The 14,827-nt window shown below is 41.2% G+C and overlaps 3 protein-coding genes across 3 annotated transcripts in view; all 3 read left to right on the forward strand.

The window, feature by feature from the left end:
• The window catches only part of LOC118335003 (mitochondrial fission factor homolog A-like), a 7,546-nt gene extending 3,946 nt beyond the window's left edge, over positions 1-3,600 (forward strand). The window contains exons 4-7 of the mRNA XM_035671165.1: positions 195-286; positions 463-633; positions 1,236-1,311; positions 1,887-3,600. Of these exons, the coding sequence (XP_035527058.1) occupies positions 195-286; positions 463-633; positions 1,236-1,311; positions 1,887-2,018 (471 nt within the window). The 3' untranslated portion in view covers positions 2,019-3,600. The remainder of the gene's footprint in view (positions 1-194; positions 287-462; positions 634-1,235; positions 1,312-1,886) is intronic.
• Positions 3,601-3,645: 45 nt separating this feature from the next.
• Positions 3,646-9,147, forward strand: zgc:110269 (probable flap endonuclease 1 homolog). Its single transcript, XM_035671162.1, has 11 exons — positions 3,646-3,935; positions 4,706-4,772; positions 5,334-5,436; positions 5,660-5,714; positions 5,836-5,897; positions 6,008-6,144; positions 6,708-6,768; positions 6,876-7,007; positions 7,100-7,245; positions 7,346-7,490; positions 8,137-9,147. The coding sequence occupies exons 1-11, from the start codon at positions 3,854-3,856 to the stop codon at positions 8,191-8,193; spliced, it is 1,047 nt and encodes a 348-aa protein (XP_035527055.1). The 5' UTR covers positions 3,646-3,853; the 3' UTR covers positions 8,194-9,147.
• A 146-nt stretch (positions 9,148-9,293) lies between these two features.
• agfg1b (ArfGAP with FG repeats 1b) overlaps positions 9,294-14,827 on the forward strand; it is a 9,152-nt gene continuing 3,618 nt past the window's right edge. The window contains exons 1-7 of the mRNA XM_035671177.1: positions 9,294-9,668; positions 12,309-12,402; positions 12,692-12,807; positions 13,475-13,613; positions 13,718-13,874; positions 14,047-14,154; positions 14,633-14,777. Of these exons, the coding sequence (XP_035527070.1) occupies positions 9,496-9,668; positions 12,309-12,402; positions 12,692-12,807; positions 13,475-13,613; positions 13,718-13,874; positions 14,047-14,154; positions 14,633-14,777 (932 nt within the window). The 5' untranslated portion in view covers positions 9,294-9,495. The remainder of the gene's footprint in view (positions 9,669-12,308; positions 12,403-12,691; positions 12,808-13,474; positions 13,614-13,717; positions 13,875-14,046; positions 14,155-14,632; positions 14,778-14,827) is intronic.

Here is a 14,827-nt window from a genome sequence, read left to right on the forward strand (position 1 = left end):
TTTGTATTTGTGTTGTGGCTTTTGTATTCGGCCTGACACCTCTGGGCCACCGTAAAATGTGGCTGTAATCAATCTAATATTAATGTGTCGTCCAGGTAAACTACAGTAGCTTGCTTTGAAAGGGAGAAAAACAACATAACACGTAAGCTTTAACTTAATGTAAGCCTAACATCAAATGTTTGTATCATTCATAGGTCCACTTTCATGCTCGGTCTCGAAGGGAACGCAGTGCGAGTGAGAACATATCTGGCCGCCACAGCAGTCAGATTGTCAGAGGTGATTTAAGGTAAGCACACATTGAAGGTCGGGACACCTGTGACAACACTGCTTCACTGCTGCTGCCGTTCCATTCTGAATTTGTTCTCTATTATTACTATTACTATTATTATTATTTCACTCTTCGTTTGTTTAAAAAAAATCTTATTTTTTTTTACTGTTTCTCCCCATTTACCTCTCTGCCAGTGTAACCCCTTCCCCTTCTGCCCCCCCAGTCCGCTTGTGTCCCCCTCTCTGTTCCCCTGAGGATGCAAACATCAACCTGTTTACAGCTGCGGGGTTCCTGTCTTATATCCAGTCAACAACACGCCGGGCATACCAGCAGGTCCTCGAAGTGCTGGATGACAGCCACCGCAGGTGATTTCTCTTCTTTGTCCCTGAAAAAGTCACTGTGTTAACAAAGATTCTTAGAACAAACAGCTAGAATAAATGAAATTATTCAATTATTTTTTAGAAAATAAACCTGAGGTCCTCAGATGACAAACTGTATTGGAAGAGGAAGTTATGGAGTGTAGAAGTTTCTGAAACAATGAGAAAAGCAGTGCTTAGAAAACAAAACAGGAGAAAAAGTTCTTAATGAAATGCACAAGGTAGTAAAGTGAAGAAAATCGTGCTTGGATGGTGTCTTTATTTTGTTCATTTTATAATTTATCATAAGGCAATTAATGTTGTTTCACAGCCTCAACTTACATAATGCCTCAGCCTGTGCTGAGCCAAAGTTCTAGTGGAGGTACCTGGAAGAATCCTGATGAATCCTGAAATCATCAGGATTGTTCCCTTATCTGTCAACCTTATTTGCGTTGGCAATGCTGAGGAGAAATTATACAATGTAGTCACTTAATGTCACCATAATGTCGCCAGTGGAAATAGAAAAGGTTCCCCTTTCAGGATAGTTTCTGTAGTTATGCAGACAGTCTCTGTTACTGTTATTCTAAATTGAGATATGTTGATCTCCTCAGGTCACACCTGGACTTGGCCCTGGATATAAACCCTGATGAGTCTGGCTTAGTGGACGCCTCCTCACTACGACGACAGGTAATATGTCTCACACGCCTAAATGACTGCCCGTGTCATTGATTTACATGATTCTCCACTGTTCTGGTCCAAATATTGTACCTGTTGTGAGTGTTTTCTCCTATTTTTAGGTTTGCAGTGTATAAGTGCTACAGTGTACAGTGAAGGCATGCTGACACAACAAGCTTATGTAGCCCAGATCAGGCTGCTTACGAAGGATGCTGGCAGAGCAGCACAGCCAGGGATAAGTTACAACTGGCATTTTCAGATACTCAGCCGTAAACAAACAAAAGACTCAATGGATAAAAACACAACATATACAAGTACAAATACAGGCATTAATCACATCCTGAGCCAGTAAGAAAGTACTGAAAGATTTTCCTTGAAACTAACAGTATTGTTGAACTGTTGCTGCTGTGTGGTTTTATGTTGTTATTTCAAATTGGATAATCCCAGGAAAAAAGTCAAAAAGGACTTCAAACTTAAATTGAAAACCAGATCGTGGTAATCCTATGTATATGCTAAACTACATAGATCTTTCCCAGCACAAGTAAATTCTCACCTTTTTAAAGTGTTGTATTCATGTGTTCATTCAGATTGTGAAGTTGAACCGGCGTCTGCAGCTGCTGGAGGAAGAAAACAAAGAACGCTCCAAGCGAGAGGTCATCCTGTATTCTGCTACTGTGGCATTCTGGCTTATTAACACCTGGATCTGGTTCCGTCGCTAAGATGGGACAAGACAGAGTCTCCCAAAACACTGGAAGCCAAAGCAATTCCTTGTTCATGGTGCAACCATTTAAATACAGTGAGTCATTACTGCATCTGAATGCAACCACAGGAAACTACAACAGCAATGGGAAAAGTCATCCACTACAATCTTCAGTGTTTCTACAGCAAATTCTATATTGGGATTTCACAAATGTCAAGGTGTGACATGAGGCAGTAAAACATAACCCATGTTTACAAAAGTTTGGTAATGTTTGGTTAGTCAACTAGATGTTACTAAATCTTACATTCAAACTAGAGAACTAGAGATAAAGCATATCTCACATTCAAGAATTCATCTATGTATTTCATTCCTTTGGCAAGACAAAGCACAATGACACTACAGCTGGAGTTTTACAAAATACTAGCAACTGCTCTGATGTGGTGAGCTGAGGTTTATGTTACAGCAGCAACATACACAAGTTACCTTATTTGGCTAAAACTAGCTACGACATGAATTGCTGTCCAACAGTTATAATCTCTGAATCACTTTTAAAGTTTGAGCTTTTTCCACCTTTTAAATACTAGACCAACGTTAACGTGAGTTTACAGCGATACAGATAATATAGAACATGAGGTCTGGTTTAAAGTAGCAAACAAATAGCTAAGAAAATATTACTGATTGCACTTTTAAGCTTGATAAATCCTTGATATGGCACCAACAGATTTTAAAGTGATTCCTTGGGAGAATATACTACGTTTGTAAATTAGATTTTTTTTTTAGATTCAGGAGAAGAATGATTAGACGTGAAACAAGGATTTACTTAAGCGACACATGTTTTGGGAAGCTAACCCAGAGCTGGAACTTTACAGGACCAAGCCTTAGACCTGACCTGTCTTGTCTGTTTAAAAATGAGATTCACCAGTTTTGTCAAAAACGACCATTCTTAAAGTGTCAAAGTAAGATGATTAATTCTAGAGATGCCATAACATTTACCCCGAATGTCCTTCTCAGTTCTGCATTACCCAAAAGACTTATGTACTCTACTTGAATAGCCTATTGTCGAAATGTTGTAGTTTGTCCTTAATGTACTTTTTTTTTTTTTTTTTTTACCTCTTTGGCAGTGACTTGCCTCAGGATTCTCTTATTAGCTTGAAGTGGCAATAAAAATACAAAGGGTAGGATACTAAGGTCCAGTGAAGTGATAATGTTTTCCAACTACTGTTTCTATCATTCAAGCTTGTTTTTTTGTTTTCTTCAGAGAATTTAACCACTTATGTTACTTATAAGACTACAAGCATGGACTCTGTGGTTTTATTCATCATATGGTGTCATATAAATCCTGAAACTACTGTCTGTATGATCATGTGTAATAGATGGCTATGTATCTTTGAAATATTTGAGATGATCGTGTATTTCATGGAGGTTTGTGAATCACATATAATGCAGGGGCATTAACAAAATGTTGCAGTGACCTTTCTTTTCTGTTAAGCGCTGTATGTTTTACTTAAAGCTGGAGTTTTAAGTTAAATATTTTACTTCCTTTGTAATATATGAATACATTCATTGTTATTCTTTTTGCTGTAATAAATGATGGATGTTTCCTCCAGAGCCCTGTCTCAATGCTCTCAGTGCAATGCTGACCCCTACTGCTCTGTCAGCACCAGGAAGAGGTACATGGGAGTTTAACTGGCCATCGTTGTATACAGAGGTATTATTTAATATAACTCAAGTCCATTTGTACGAGCAGACATCCTCCACAAACAGCAGCTAGTCTGGATCAAACCTACCCTGAGCTGTTTGTGTCTCGTCTTCTAGCGGAGGTATTAATAGACAACCAGTGGTGCTGGCTGCACAATGGGGATCACTAAACTGGCAGATGTGATCCGTTCAGATGCTCCTGGAGCCATTTCTTATAAGGATATCAGTGACTACACCGGTAATATTCCCGATCCTCCCCCAGTGTCTCCTGTTCTTGTATAGACACGGTTAATGTTGGTCATGGTGAAAGGCGGATGCTAATCGCTAACGCTAGCATCACATCCATGGTTAGCATACAGCCACCTGACTAACTTACAGTAGTTATATTAAATATTAATTTAGTATTACTACACAAAGTAAGGGTGAAGTATAGATATATTACCACTAAGTAGCAACTGAAGTACAATGATGCACACTAACGACGTTTACTCTGTAGTACAATGTCGAGGTGATTGTGAGGTAGCTGGAGGATTTCTATTTGTTGACACTTTCCTTTCTAAAGTCTCTTGTTAATCTCTCAGTATTACATTGACATTCAAGCTACATTAAACAGTATTTAATTACACTGTATATCAACTGGTCTCACTGTTTCCTGCTGGTTTTGTATATTTAAAGGACTCATAAGAAAGGACACAGTTCTCTATTACTGACTTATTAACACTGCTGTTAGAAACGTGTTATAATCAATGTCTTTTAAAGTCAGTTCTTCATTCAGAAACTACTGCCATGTAAAGTAAAGTACAGTAACATCGTTTAAAATAGTGGAATATATTGGTTACAAAGAAGCAACCATACTTCATAGACTCATTTCTTCAGTGGTTGCAGTCAATTAAATTTGACCTAAGATGTCTGTAAAAGTATGGGATGTGATAGACAAGCCAATTATGACTGCATAGAAACTCTGTTACATGCTGCTGATGCTGATGCTGATGCTGTGTTACTCCACAGGAAAAGTAATCGCCCTGGATACCTCTATTGTTGTGAACCAGTTCCGTTCAGTGACGCCTTTACTGAGGTGAGCCCCTTGATGATCAGTGGCCCACTCTGTCTCACTAAAGTGGAGCAATAGTAGATTTATTTACCCATGTGTTCCACTTCTTTTCTCCGACTAGTGAATAATATATATGGATTATCCGTTTCCACCCAGTACAGCGAGTCCAGAAAACAGAAACACCTGTAAGATGAATTGGTGCAATATTTTATCCCTGCAGTAACTTTGCTGAAAACACTTTGAGTATGTTCGTGTAAAACACTCATACTGCTTTAGTTGTTTGTGTGTTGATACAGTTTGTACTTTTTGAGGCTGCACTTTGTGGTGCTTTTGTATTGAACTTTATTAGATTGTACAATGTTTCTAATATCTTTATCATCTAATATTAGAAACACCTTACAGAATAATGCTTTTCAACAGCACCACCACAAACAACAGCCATAAAGTTGAGTCAAGACCTCTCCACCATAATTAAAAATAAGTTTATGTAAATTATTTAATTGTAAATAAGTTTGACAATGTGCAGGGGTTTCTATTCTTTGAACAGTGTATTTGTGTGAAATATCCTTTATTTCTTCTCTGTAGCCCCCTGACAGGTCTCTTCTTCCGCACGCTCACCTTCCTGGAACATGACATAAAGCCAGTCTTTGTGTTTGACGGAAAGCCACCAGGCGAAAAGACAGCTGTTGTAAGTGACACATTGGAGTCTGTATCTTTTGACTCAACTTGAGACTAAACATGTCTTCCTGGTATGACTAGGACAGTTACGGTTCAGAGACCTTTGTATCTAAAACAAGGAAGTTAAAGTGACTTTTAATGGGCCACTATGATATGATAGAGACAGCACACACCTGTTGTGTGATACAGATGATTGCCACCCGTGCTGATGCAAGCTCCTGTTTTTCCTGCAGCTTAAGAAGCGAGCTGAGGCAGCTGGTTGGAGCTCCCCCAACCGCACAGGCGCAGGTATATCTATACTGACTGATAACCACAAGCAGGGGTTTTGAAGTTTAATTAGTTATTGAACAATATTCTCTAAATGTAAAGTTTTTTCAAGTGAATCTCGACTCTTTTGTGCCCCATGCAGCATCATCCCAGACCAAAGACTGCCTCCACCTCCTGAAGCTTCTGGGTGTACCTGTCATCCAGGTATGACCTGCTAAACATATTTTTTCTCTCGTTTTCTCTTTATTTCCTTCCCTCACTTCAAGCATTTTAATTTTTACCTCCCTCTCTTTCTCTCTTGTCTTGTGCTCAAGGCTCCAGGGGACGCTGAGGCACTGTGTGCGCGGCTGGTGAGAGAGGGGACAGTGGATGCTGTGGCTTCAGAGGACATGGACACGTTGCCGTTTGGAGCCAATATTCTCATTCGCCAGCTGAATGCCAAGAAGGACAGGTACAAACTGTGTAAATGTAGCTGTGCGTTGCTTAAAGGATTGTATTAGAGTTTTTGACATAAATTAGTGTTTAGTGATATTAATGCGCTGACATCACCTGAGGCTGTGACAGACATCATCCTGTCAGCTGGTGGCTTGCCAGTCAAAAATTAACAGCAGCGAATACTTTTTCCAAGGAAACAGAGGTATTGTGAGCCACAGTAAACTCTCAGAAGAAGATGAACGAGGTGCTTCTTATTGTTGGACAAAAATGAGCCTCATACAGTCCATTAGTGTATGAGGGAAAGAACTTTGAATGGCAGTGAGACATGCTAATGAGCTCCACCGTGTTCTCTTGGAGTGAGGTCCAATGCTTGAAATAAAATCTGTTTGCTGCTGCTAACTTCTGCCTGACAAGCCACAGACTGGCTGATGGATCACTGATGATAGGACTTGTAGCCTCAACTAATGTTCATGTATTGATGCCACTACGAGTCATGTCACTTAATTTCCATCAATCACTTCAATTGAATGAAGGACTGGGGGTTTCTAAACTGATCTGTGCTCTTTTTCTTCCTCACAGTGAAGTTGTTGAATATTCTTTACCCAAGCTGTTGGAGAAACTCCAGATCAGTCACGAGGAGGTTAGACTGCAACTTCCATTAAAATGTCTTTGAAAGCATAAAATATGATAATTTGTAATACCATTTGTCTGTACTCAAACTCTTCTTTTCCACTGTTCTTCCACCAGTTTGTTGACCTATGTATTTTGTTGGGCTGTGACTACTGTGACAAGATAGCCGGGTTGGGTCCTAAGAGAGCTCTGACACTGATCCAGAAGCACCGTACTATCGAGGAAGTGGTTTTGCATGTCAACAGAAAGGTAAGCTGGTGGGCAACTGGGGGTCTTTGTTTTTCTGCTTTAGAAAACAAAAAGTAAGATCTAATAAGACACTAGTATCTACTGCCCTTCAGACCCATCCTGTGCCACTTTCCTGGAAGTATAAAGAAGCACGGAAGATATTCTTGGATGCATCACAAACTGTAGCTCCTGAACTCACCTGGACTGAGCCAGATGAAGAAGCCTTGGTTGTGTTCCTCAGTCACAGCAAACATGTTAAGTACGTATTCATTTTTATATTTTCATTCAGCTTTCACTTTACATGCTTCTCTGTCTCTCTCAAAGACAGTATGTCTGTATTCATGCTGGTGTGTTTTTAGAGAGAACAGGGTCCGTCATCGAATGGAGAAGTTCCGTCAGATACGGGAATGTAAGCGGGAGGAGAGGGAAAAGGACAAGGCAGCGGGACGCAGCAGGCAGACTTGCATGGAGGACTACTTTAGAGTTACCAGAAAGAGGAATGAGGTGAGCATAACATAATAATCATCAGCAAAAATAATACAGCTTATTTATTAGATGAAATGCTATAATGATTAAATCAACTTAAACTATTGAAAGGTTCCAGGTGTAAGATTCTTTTACATATTATTTTTATGTATTAATCACTTTTTATTGTCGATGTGTGAATGGGTGGTAATGTAACTTAAAAAATCAGACCTTCCTTAACTTTCTCGGTAGCCTGTGGACTGATTGTTAATGCGTTCCTATGTAGATATGAAGGTCAGATTTTCCGCAAAAATTCAAAGGATGTGATGGTCCAAGTGGCTTCTCTCTCCACTTCCCTACAGTGTCAGCACTGTGCAACATGGCCGTAACTGGTGGCTGCTGGTTAGTGTTGACTGTTGGAGTGATTCGTAAACATCGAGCTAGTAGCATGGACTTATTCCCAAATAAAATATAGGAACATTGCAGATAGAAATGTTATTCTAAATATGATTAATATGATTTAGGCCACTGGTGTCACTATTAACAATGGATTTCTCAAAGTTACATATGGAACCTTTAAAACAGTTGGATCAGTCATGATTTCTACTCCAGTCAGGCGAAGTGATCAGTAGTCCCAAAAGTGGTGTGTTGATTTGTCTGAATAGTTCTCTCTTTCTTTCTCTAGCCCGTGGAAGCTGCAGACTCTTTAAGCAGCAACAGAAAGAGACCAAAGTCTAAATAAGGCCGCCACCATCTGCTGCTTGGAAGTTGGAAAGAAGTTGTTTTGAACCCTGTCTGCCTGCTGAATAATGCAAAAAAAGACAAAAACATTAACATATGTGCAATCCTGATCTTGAGTTTCTGCCATGAGAAGATTTTGTTCTAACAAACTATCATGGTTCATTCCTGTGCTCATGAGAAAGCCAGTCATCTTTGTAATTCATGTCAGTGACTAAATGGAATTCCATTAGTTTTTAGTTTATTTTATTTTCATTAATAATAGACTAATTTTAACAGTTTCAGAGGCAGCAGCTTTTTTTTTTTTTTTTAACATTCTTTATTTAAAATTATGCATATAAAAACAAAGCAAAACAATACTGAGGCAGCGGCTTTGCATTGGCAGAGGACTGCTCTTCTCCCAAATGCCTTCCAGTCACAGCCGAAATTAGAAGAAGCCAAAACAGACATCTATCAAGACACTGATTTTAAGTCTTTGCCTCCGCATGGGGTCACCACCCCCACTGACGATGCAATAATCTGACCTTGTCTTAACAGCAACAATGCAATCTACTGAGCAGAGCTTCAGTGTATCCAGCAGTTTCCTGCAGAGCCACCAAGAAAGGCGGAGCAGGCGGCGGACGGCTATGAAAGAGAACAGTGCAATCACTGTCAGGGAGGCTTCTCCTCAAGCCAAAACTGGAGACAGGGGATGGCTCATCTCTAGATATTCAATGAGCACCTGTTGTGTAAAGGGTGCCAAGGCAGGGACCATAGACTTGAATTTTAAAACATGCACCAAAAGGGGATAATGTCTAAAAAGAGAAAGTGAGATGTTTAAATCCAACATATTTTTTTATCATACTATTTTGAAGTACTTAAATACAGCATACACACAAAACACTGTATGCTATATATTTGTTTTTTTATTTGTTATGCCGTTGGCCTTTTTTAAAATAAAAATAATGTGTACATTTGTTTGTTTGTGAGTTGTTCTTGTGGTGACGTGTGTGTGACTCATTTATAGCTATCCTTCCTGAAATGTTTCCAAATCACTCAGTCACTCTCCATTAAGACACAGGCATCCTTCCAAACCAACAGATGGCGCCGGTGCCTGTGAAGCGGCTCTGTCTCTCACTCTCTCCGTGTAGAAGAAGTAGTCCGCCAGTCGCCCAGTCTCCCTGCTAGACCTCTCGGCAAGGTGTCTGCCCGGCCACCGCCGTCGCACGCCACAACTCTGCCCTGAAGACACCCGCCCTGCCCCGGGTCCCTTTGACCAAACTTTCCTCCCCGGTGACACCAGCCCGATCTTGTTTTTCCTCCGGCAATGGCGACGAGTGCGAAGCGAAAGCAGGAGGAGACCCATCTGAAGATGCTCCGGGAAATGACTAGCCTGCCCGCGAATAGGAAATGCTTCGACTGCGACCAGCGCGGCCCGACCTATGTCAACATGACAGGGTGGCTCCTTTCGTCTGTTACCACCTTGCTCCTGGCATTCTTGTAGTGTCCCTGCGGGGGGGGAAAGTGTCAATCTTGTGGTTACAGAATAGTACAACACACAGAAGTACCAGACTAGTCGAGAGTCAAGAGAGTAAACCGTTTAAGTAAGTAATAGCAATAGCGTTAAAGTCATGACAGGTTAACGTTAGGAACTTACCCTCGGTTCTTCCCGAGGCCGCTGGGTTGGGGCGGGTGGGTGTCGGCACTCTCTGGTTTCGTTTACAGTTCCTCTCCTTCAGTGCAGATAAGATAGGCCTCATATAGATGTGTGTGTCGTCGGTGGTGTGGTCGTGAGAGGAGAGGAGGGGCGCGGGGTCTCATGGATTTATTGCTGTGTGGTCAAGGTTCAAGCTCGCCGTACTGTTAGGGTCACATTACTAATCAGTCAAATTTTGAGCATCTTGTTTAAAAACAGCACGCATCACTGCGGGAACTCTCCTCTAAGTTGAACTTTAACACACAACACACACACACACACACACCACACCACACATCTTGATCAAGCAGAAGCTGCAGGTGGGTCTCTCAACTTGTGAAGATATCTGAAAAGATAAATCAGGCAGTGGGTGTCCTTAGCTGCCTGTCTGATTGAAATCACTTCTTCGTTCCTCAAAAAACTCTAAAAAAAGATGGTTTTGAAGTCATAACCAGGATTTCCCAGGCAATGATTCTGATTCATTGCAACTGTGAACTGGCCCACGCCCATCCGGCCAGTTGCCCTCATCACAGAGGCAAACACATTTCTGTAATTGCTGGCTGCTCAGTATTGTTACTAGTGTTCTGTCAGGGAACATGTAAACCTACATCTACCCCAGTGTGTGTGTGTGTGTGTGTGTGTAACTCCTCTGTCAGGGATCTAGATACGTTTGGTATTGATTCTGTATGGTTATGCTAGTTAGTCAGTACCCTGACACAGATTAAGATCATGTGTGTGTCTGGAGTCTGTGTACATAGGCACAGCCCAGTTAGGAAAATTCATATTGGCGGAAATTGCTTAAACTTAATGTTTGAGTGCATGGGACATTAAAAGGAGCATTTAAACACACAGTGGATTAATCGGGCCTTTTTTTTTTTTTTACACAGATCAATAAGAAGTGACATTTAAATGTTTAACTTTTACCATATCATCTAAATTGAGTACAAATATGAGCACACTATAGTTAGTATAATAGTAAAGTATAATAGTACAGCCTTGAGTTTATGTGGTCAGGTCTGTATCAGCTTTACACATCAGTTTTTCCTCATTCTTTCTTTCTTTGCAACACTGTGAACGCTGTGTCAAGTTGCAGTGAGCAGCAGTTTTCAAATCCTGCCATAAATTCAGCTGTGGATGGTTGTCTGGACTCTGACTTGACCAAACCAGTACATTAACATAGTTGGTTTTAAGCCAGTCCCGTTACAGATTGCATCAGGTTTTGGTCCAGGATGTGTTTTGAGACTTCACGTTACCCTCAGCCTCCACAAGCCTCCCATGGCGTGCAGGAGCATCCCCGGAGCATGGTGCTTGGGCTGCTATCACAAGCCTTCATGGTGGTGTGTTTTGGCCTCATCAGACCATAGAACCTTATTCCACTTTGCTTCAGAGTCTCCCACATTATGTTAAACGCTGGCCCCGATGTGTCAACAGTGGTTTTGTCTTTGCCAATCTGCCATAAAGCCGCAACTGGTGAAGCAACAGTTGTACTGTCCCCCATCTTTGCAATAGAAGCTCCTCTGAAGTTGCCATAGGCCTCTCGGTGCCCTCCCTCGCTGCTGTCCCTCTTGCACAGACCCTCAGATTTTGAGAACAGCCTGCTTGAGGCGGACTCACAGCCATTTTACATTTTTACTGCACTCATCAGCGTTCAGGGTCTAATGGTGGGGGGTATAGAGGGATATAAGCCCCCTTGTCACAAACGTGATTTAGTGATCTATAAACAAGTAGTAATTTAATCTTTAATTTAATTTAATCGTGTCACAGATTTGTGTGTAAAGCTTCTTTGTCTTAAGGATTTATCTTTCGCCATGAAACTGAGCAACAAGCTGTTGCGCCTTCCAGTTTGTCACCGTGTGATCGTGTGTCACTTGTCACACCTTGATTACACACAGGCCATTTCAGTTTGGCTCATCATTTGACTTCTTGAATAAAACAACTGGCTACAGCTGATATTTGTAGGTCACCAATGCAAATAGTTAAAGCATTAACTATCCTGTGTTTTTATATATGTACTTGGTTTAGATCAATTTGTATAAGTTTTAACTTTAACACGTGTACTTTTTCTGTGGATCCATGTCAAAAATACCATATATAGTAGGGATGGCATCTGCTATAATTCCCTAATAACTGTGAGCACAAGTCTGAGTTAACTTGTGCGCTTATTCTGAATTCAATTACTTTTACAATCACATTCCTTGAGATTTAAACCAAGTCTAAGAACAACGTCTGGCTGGCAGTAAATCCTTACCTCTGATGTTTTGTTGGTTTTCAGTTACACCCATGTCCGAAACGTAACACACTCATGCATGTATTCACTCTGAGAAGTAAAACGTATCAATGCATCTGCTGTCGGGGGTTTCGTTTGCTTCTTCATATCACATAAGCGGCATTGTGCTGCATCCTGTTCTCTTGTTCTTAAGCTAACATATACCTTATACCCACAGGCGAGGACTGAATCCCCCACACAGAGTGAAGTCCATCTCTATGACCACATTCACACATCAGGAAATTGAGTTCCTACAGAAACACAGCAATGAGGTACCAAGCACACACACTTGTGACTCAGCACCCCGTTTCCCATTGTTAAACAGGGTTTTTATAGTCACGGCTATCTGGTTTCCATTCAGAAGTGGTTCATCTTTTCAGCATTTTTCTGAATCCTGCTTACTCAACTTTATTGGCATTCCTCTCTCCCTACTTTTTCTCCCATTTCTCGTCATCCCCTCCCCCTTCCATTTACTTTCTCTCACCTCTCTCTCTTTGCCACCACCCCCACCCCGATCCCTTCCTTACCTCCCACTCTCCTCATTCCTCTGCCCCCCTGTAGGTCTGTAAACACATCTGGTTGGGCCTCTATGACGACAGGACATCAGTTGTTCCAGATTTCCGAGAACCACAGAAAGTAAAAGAGTTCCTTCAGGAAAAATACGAAAAGAAAAGATGGTAACATAAACTTGTAGATTTGTTTGTTTGTTTGTTTAACAAGAATAAAACCTGTTGTTAAGATTAGATTGGGCTCAAACCAACATTCCTAACATTCTTATTTCAGTTCTTCACTCTGTGGATACATAGTGTATAAATCTGAATTAAGAAATATTTTATACTTGTATACTGTTTTAAATAATGTAGCCAAAAAGGTAGTAAATACTTAAGAATGGTTAAAAAGTCAATGTCAAAAGATCTGCAAGTCATTCAGTAATGCTGGCTTGTTACTATCAGCTGTAATGCAGATGAATGAGTGCTGAGAGTTAAGTGCTACCTCTGCCAAAAAAACATTTAGCAGTTATGGATTTGGTCAACCATATGTTTTAGTTTGACAGCATGCTCATCATTGTCCAGGACTTATCATGTCTACGTGTCACTTTCTTCTTTTACTCCAGTGTTGGTGGAAAGAGAGCACAACCTTTAAACACATGAAGGAAGATCCGTTTGATAAGATTGAAATACTTTCTTTACCCTAATCAGATCAATCAAATTGATAATCATTTCTTTTGATTTACTATGTTGAATAAAAAGTGCCCAGATGGGATCACATTTATAAAAGCTGTTTCTGTTTTCCATTTTTAATATGTCTCTACGTTTGTGTTTTGGTTCTTTTCTGAATGTCTAGGTATGTTCCTCCTGACCAGGCAAGGGCAGCAGTAAGTGTCCAAGCCTCTGTGTCCGGCTCCTCAGCCAGCAGCACTGGTAGTACCCCAGAAGTCCAACCCCTCAAGACCCTGCAGCTCAACAAGACCCCACTGCGCCAGGTAACAGAAATGAGACACAGAGCCTCCTTTTGTCCTTCTATGTTGTGTTTTTGAATTTGGTTGTAGAAACGTTTTAACCCTCTTAACCCCCGGCTGCTGCCCAGTCTCCAGGGGTAGCTCGTTCCCAGGCCCACAGCGCTGCTCAGGAGAAAAAGTTTGACTTGCTCTCAGACCTGGGAGGAGACATCTTTGCGGCCCCACCCACTCAAACTTCCAGCTCTACCAACTTTGCCAACTTTGCACATTTTCCAAGCCAGTCAGGTAAGATAGCTTTCTCTCAAAGGTCAAACCCTTGGCTCAGACTAATACAGATTAATAAAGACATTTAGCAGTAAGTAGCCTTTGGTGTGTCATCATCCCATGCATTGCCCTGCCACTGTTTTTATTTCCACATTCATTGTCTGTGTTAATTTTTCCTTGTGTACGGCTGCAGCACCTCAGGGTAATTCAAATACCAACTTTGCCAACTTTGAGGCATTTGGAAACACTGCAATTCCATCCCATCTGAGCACGTCGCCCCCCTCAAAGTCCTTTTCATCAGGTACCCCCCTCCCCACCATTGTCTTTCCTCAACTCTGACCACAGACACTCTCACGCTTACCTCAGTATTTTTTCATTCATTCATTCATTCATTCATTCATTTATTTCTTACCCACTGGGCAAGCCCTTTCTATGCCCAGCAATGCTCTTTAGATGTTTACTACTGTTGTTGCTAAGCAACTGTTGAAAACACTCAGCACAGTGATCACTTAAGACATGCTAAGTTGTTAGCTATGTTGGGAAACACACCAATACATCCTTCTGTTTGGATTAATTTGAGAAAGACATCTCAGAAGCTTTGAAGAGAGACACCCAGTGGACATTTAGCCCTGAACCTCACATTGTGTATGTTACAAAATACCAAGCTTTCCCCAGGATCATTGGGTTATTTCTTTCTCTCTTTATTATTTGAGTGTTCATGTGTATGCATGTGGCACTTGATCTTTAAGTGTCTTTTTTTTTGTTTAATTTGTCCAAAGGGGGAGGTGTGCCAATCCCGTCAATGTCTAGTGCCGTCCCCGCCCAGTCACAGACAGGGAGCCGCACAGAGGATCGCTATGCTGCTCTGGCTGAGTTGGACAACGAGCTCAGCACCACTGTCTCCACAGGCAGCAATGTGCCAGGGTGAGATACTGGCAGAAGCATATCTCTTTCTGTCTCTCTCTCACACACAC

This window comes from Morone saxatilis, unplaced genomic scaffold, assembly GCF_004916995.1.
Source record: "Morone saxatilis isolate NCDOM2014 unplaced genomic scaffold, NCSU_SB_2.0 Contig23, whole genome shotgun sequence".
NCBI classification, from domain to species: Eukaryota; Metazoa; Chordata; class Actinopteri; family Moronidae; genus Morone; species Morone saxatilis.